Here is a 3,572-nt window from a genome sequence, read left to right as displayed (position 1 = left end):
GACTAATATAGTGAGTTTGCTATTTAAAACATGATATAAATGTACTGCTAGCACTTGATCCAAGCTACATTTCCGTTAAAGATAAAGTTAGCACTATGTTTGTATATATTAGATTTGCCGTTGCTATACGCTTTATAAACATTTACGAATATGGTAATTATTTCTATAAAATATATTTAACAGCAATTAAATTGTTACTTGCTCACTTACAATATTGTTTTTGTATAGTATATTCATTAGTCTTGAGATAGTATAAAATTTTAAAGTGACATTTAGGATGCTTATTGTTTGATTAAATGGAATTTAAGGTGATGAATAGAACGTAGGAATTACACAAGTCTTTATCTACATCGGAATTCCCTACCTTATAGGTGCACATATACAAGGACTAAAAGGTTGTACGTAGCTATAAAAAGAATACAAAAATTGTAATGTGACTTTTAGAAAGCTGATAGCAATATATTATTAGTATTTATTATAAGGAAACTTTTAGATGGGAAAAAAAAATATAATAACAGAATTTTAAAAATCTAACGCTAGTTCTATGAGGGTTAATTTGAATAAATTTGTGGTGAAGAGCAAACTGTAGATATCCTCGCATGTTAGCAAGAATGTGACGTGAAACGAACAGCACTAAAGTCATGATTAAATTTAGTGTGAATAAAATTTTATAAAAAAAAATCAGAACTGAAATGTGCGGTGATACTGGTTGATTTGTTTAGACCGTTTCTATTATTTGGTGATGAATAAATTGATACAGTATATTCAAAGATAAGATGTGCAGTTGCCCTAGGGGCTAGGCAGGAGGTTTAAAAGTTTGATATAATGGGCACAAGGAGCAGAAAAGTGAGGTAAACGATAGACTTAACAAGTATCGGGGAGAATGTTTTTGATTACTTTTTTATTAGTAACTTTTTATTTATTATCGATTCTATCTGATTTTTTGAAAATAATCTTTTTGTGTATATTTTTTTTCTTTTAATTCAAATAAAAAAGATAATTTATATTAGAAATACGTAAATTTAATCATAAATTTGAAATAAGAAAGACAAATGGGTGTTGAATTAATTGAACCAACACACTTGATCATAGCTTATGGACATGAAGACAATCAACATGAGGTCAAAGAAAATAAAGAGTCAAATCTCTACACATGGTGTTCTTTTCTCCGCACTTGTAAATTTCACACCACACTAGTCATTTGCTGTAACGGACACACACATGAACACAATAACTAAGAAATTATTAACTCAAAATCACTAGTAAAAATTTAAAAAAAAAAAAAAAACTAGTCTAATTAGAACATAGATGAATCAGATGGAGAAGGATTATTCACTAAGTTAAAAATGCTATTCCAGTAATTCTTGTTATCTTCACTGTTCTCATTTGGATTTCCACTGCCACTACCTTCCCCTCCGTTATCGGATTCCGTGCCACCGCCTTCCGATAAATCGCCGTCGCCGGAATTGCTAAGCAATAGATCTGTAAATGTTTCCACAAAATTGGCAGGGGAAATTTGCTCTGTATTTGACCTTGAGGATTCTGTTGTCCATGTTGTGTCCATTGGTAGAGTTAAATCTTGTAGTCCTGACGTGAATGAAATTGAATTTTCATTAATAACATCTTTACTGTATTGAGGCAAATGTCCAGTTGATGAGTTCCCAAATTCCTTCCAATCTTCTTCACTTTCATCATTGTTCATAATTCCACCTTCACTAGACCCTGATGAATTTCCAACAAATTCATACAAAACTGTATTAGAACTTCCTCCAATTCCTGATGATGTAATATGTTGCGCATTTTCGAAATAGCCTAGTGTAGAAGTAGGAGATTCCAAATCCCTCGCGAGTGCTCCCGCAACTGAAATACCAGCACTAGCGCTCGCGACGGAACCTTCATTCATTGGTTTGGTCCAAACACCGTTCCAGGCTTTCAGCACGTTGAGACAACGTGCTGGGGCCACAACGGGTTTACTAAGAGGACTAGAAGGTGAAGGAGCGGTAAATTCTTGAGATGCGAGTGAATTTTGGAAACTATTGGACCGGAGTTTAGATTGTCTAGCGAGTCTAGCTTCGGCTTCAAGCCGGGCACTTTCCCACTGAGCCATGTGGCTAAGGTTAGCTGCGTTTTTAGACTGACCGTCATTGGACAACAAGGCATCGTTCTTCGGCTTGTGGGTCACTGGGTCGATCCCCATTTTCACTAGCCGTTTCTTGAGATGAGTATTCCAATAATTTTTAATCTCATTATCTGTTCGTTTGGATAAATGAGTGGCTATGGCCGACCACCTAAGAACAAGACAACAAAAGAATATGTTAAATTTTAAAAAGAGTATGTAATGACAAGGCCTCTTTACAACAACCAAACAAAAAAGGAAAACTTTGTTTTCATCCATGGATTATTAGAGACTTATTATTTTTTAAAATAAAAATTTCAATTGATTTTAGATACTTGAAACAAAAGGACAATACTACAAAAATACCCCTCACTTTCACTGAAGAAAAATACTAGGCCAGGTATATCAACGTGCAATGGTATTTGTGCAGATCTGATTATAAAAATGTCAAATTTAATTGGACGTAACTGAATGTCAGCTAGTGAAAACAAATCATGCTAAAACAAGTGGTTCTGCAAATATTTTGTAGTTATTATTAGAAGAAAGAGGGTACAATAATAAGCATAAACATTTTATTGATAATTTTTTGGTCCAATTTCCCATTAGTTCTCTACTGAACTAAAAGAATTCTGAGTATCGCTAAGATAAATTCAAGATCTAGATTCAGTGAGTTTGAAATGAATTTCACTCAGTTGAACCTACTAACGAGAGAAGAAAATTGAAAATACCTATTCCCTAAGAGAGCATGAAGTTGAATGATGGTTTGTTCTTCTTGTAAAGTGAATTTTCCTCTCTTGATATCAGGCCTAAGGTAATTAGTCCACCTGAGCCTGCAACTCTTACCACATCTTTGAAGTCCTGTAAATTAACCGAAATCAAATAAGATAAAATTTTCGTACTAAAGAATTTTTACACCATCAGTATTGAAGTGAATCGCATACCAGCTTTGGTAGGTAATGCGCGCCAGCTACCATGACCATGTTCTTCGATATAAGCTAAGAGTTTTTGATCTTCTTCAGGTGTCCAAGGTCCTTTTTTCAGGCCAACTTTATCACAACACGGAGATCGACCCATCGACGAAATGGCGACTATTCTGGAGAGAAAATAATGAACAAAGTAGTTTAATTTGTAGGAGTTGTGGTACCTTATATTATGTAAAGAAAATTGATGGTGCTTCAAGTAATAGAGATTGGAGGGTAGTAATAGTTGATAGTACTGAAATAATAATAATAATAATGAGAGAAAGAGGGAGTAAATAAGGAGAGAGACAGCAAGAGGATAGAAAGGTCAGCGACAGCGACAGGGACGGGATAAAGATATTAATTTCATAACAGCACATCATATAGTATGAAATCATGTGCAAATCTACTAGTACCCAATAGGATTCCTTTTTTTTTCTTTTTAATTTTTTCACTCCGGTAACTGCTTTGGATTCGAGTAATTCAAATTCGTGAAG

At 34.1% G+C, this 3,572-nt stretch overlaps 1 protein-coding gene across 1 annotated transcript; it reads right to left on the bottom strand.

Annotated features, from left to right (window-relative positions):
- Positions 1-1,040: 1,040 nt before the first annotated feature.
- On the bottom strand, positions 1,041-3,339 carry LOC101250177 (transcription factor MYB16). The gene is made up of 3 exons (XM_004232164.4): positions 3,058-3,339; positions 2,845-2,974; positions 1,041-2,288 (listed from the first exon to the last, which is right to left on the bottom strand). The coding sequence occupies exons 1-3, from the start codon at positions 3,188-3,190 to the stop codon at positions 1,298-1,300; spliced, it is 1,254 nt and encodes a 417-aa protein (XP_004232212.1). The 5' UTR covers positions 3,191-3,339; the 3' UTR covers positions 1,041-1,297.
- Positions 3,340-3,572: the final 233 nt, after the last annotated feature.

This window comes from Solanum lycopersicum, chromosome 2, assembly GCF_036512215.1.
Source record: "Solanum lycopersicum chromosome 2, SLM_r2.1".
NCBI classification, from domain to species: Eukaryota; Viridiplantae; Streptophyta; class Magnoliopsida; order Solanales; family Solanaceae; genus Solanum; species Solanum lycopersicum.
This window is presented reverse-complemented; position numbering and strand designations above follow the sequence as displayed.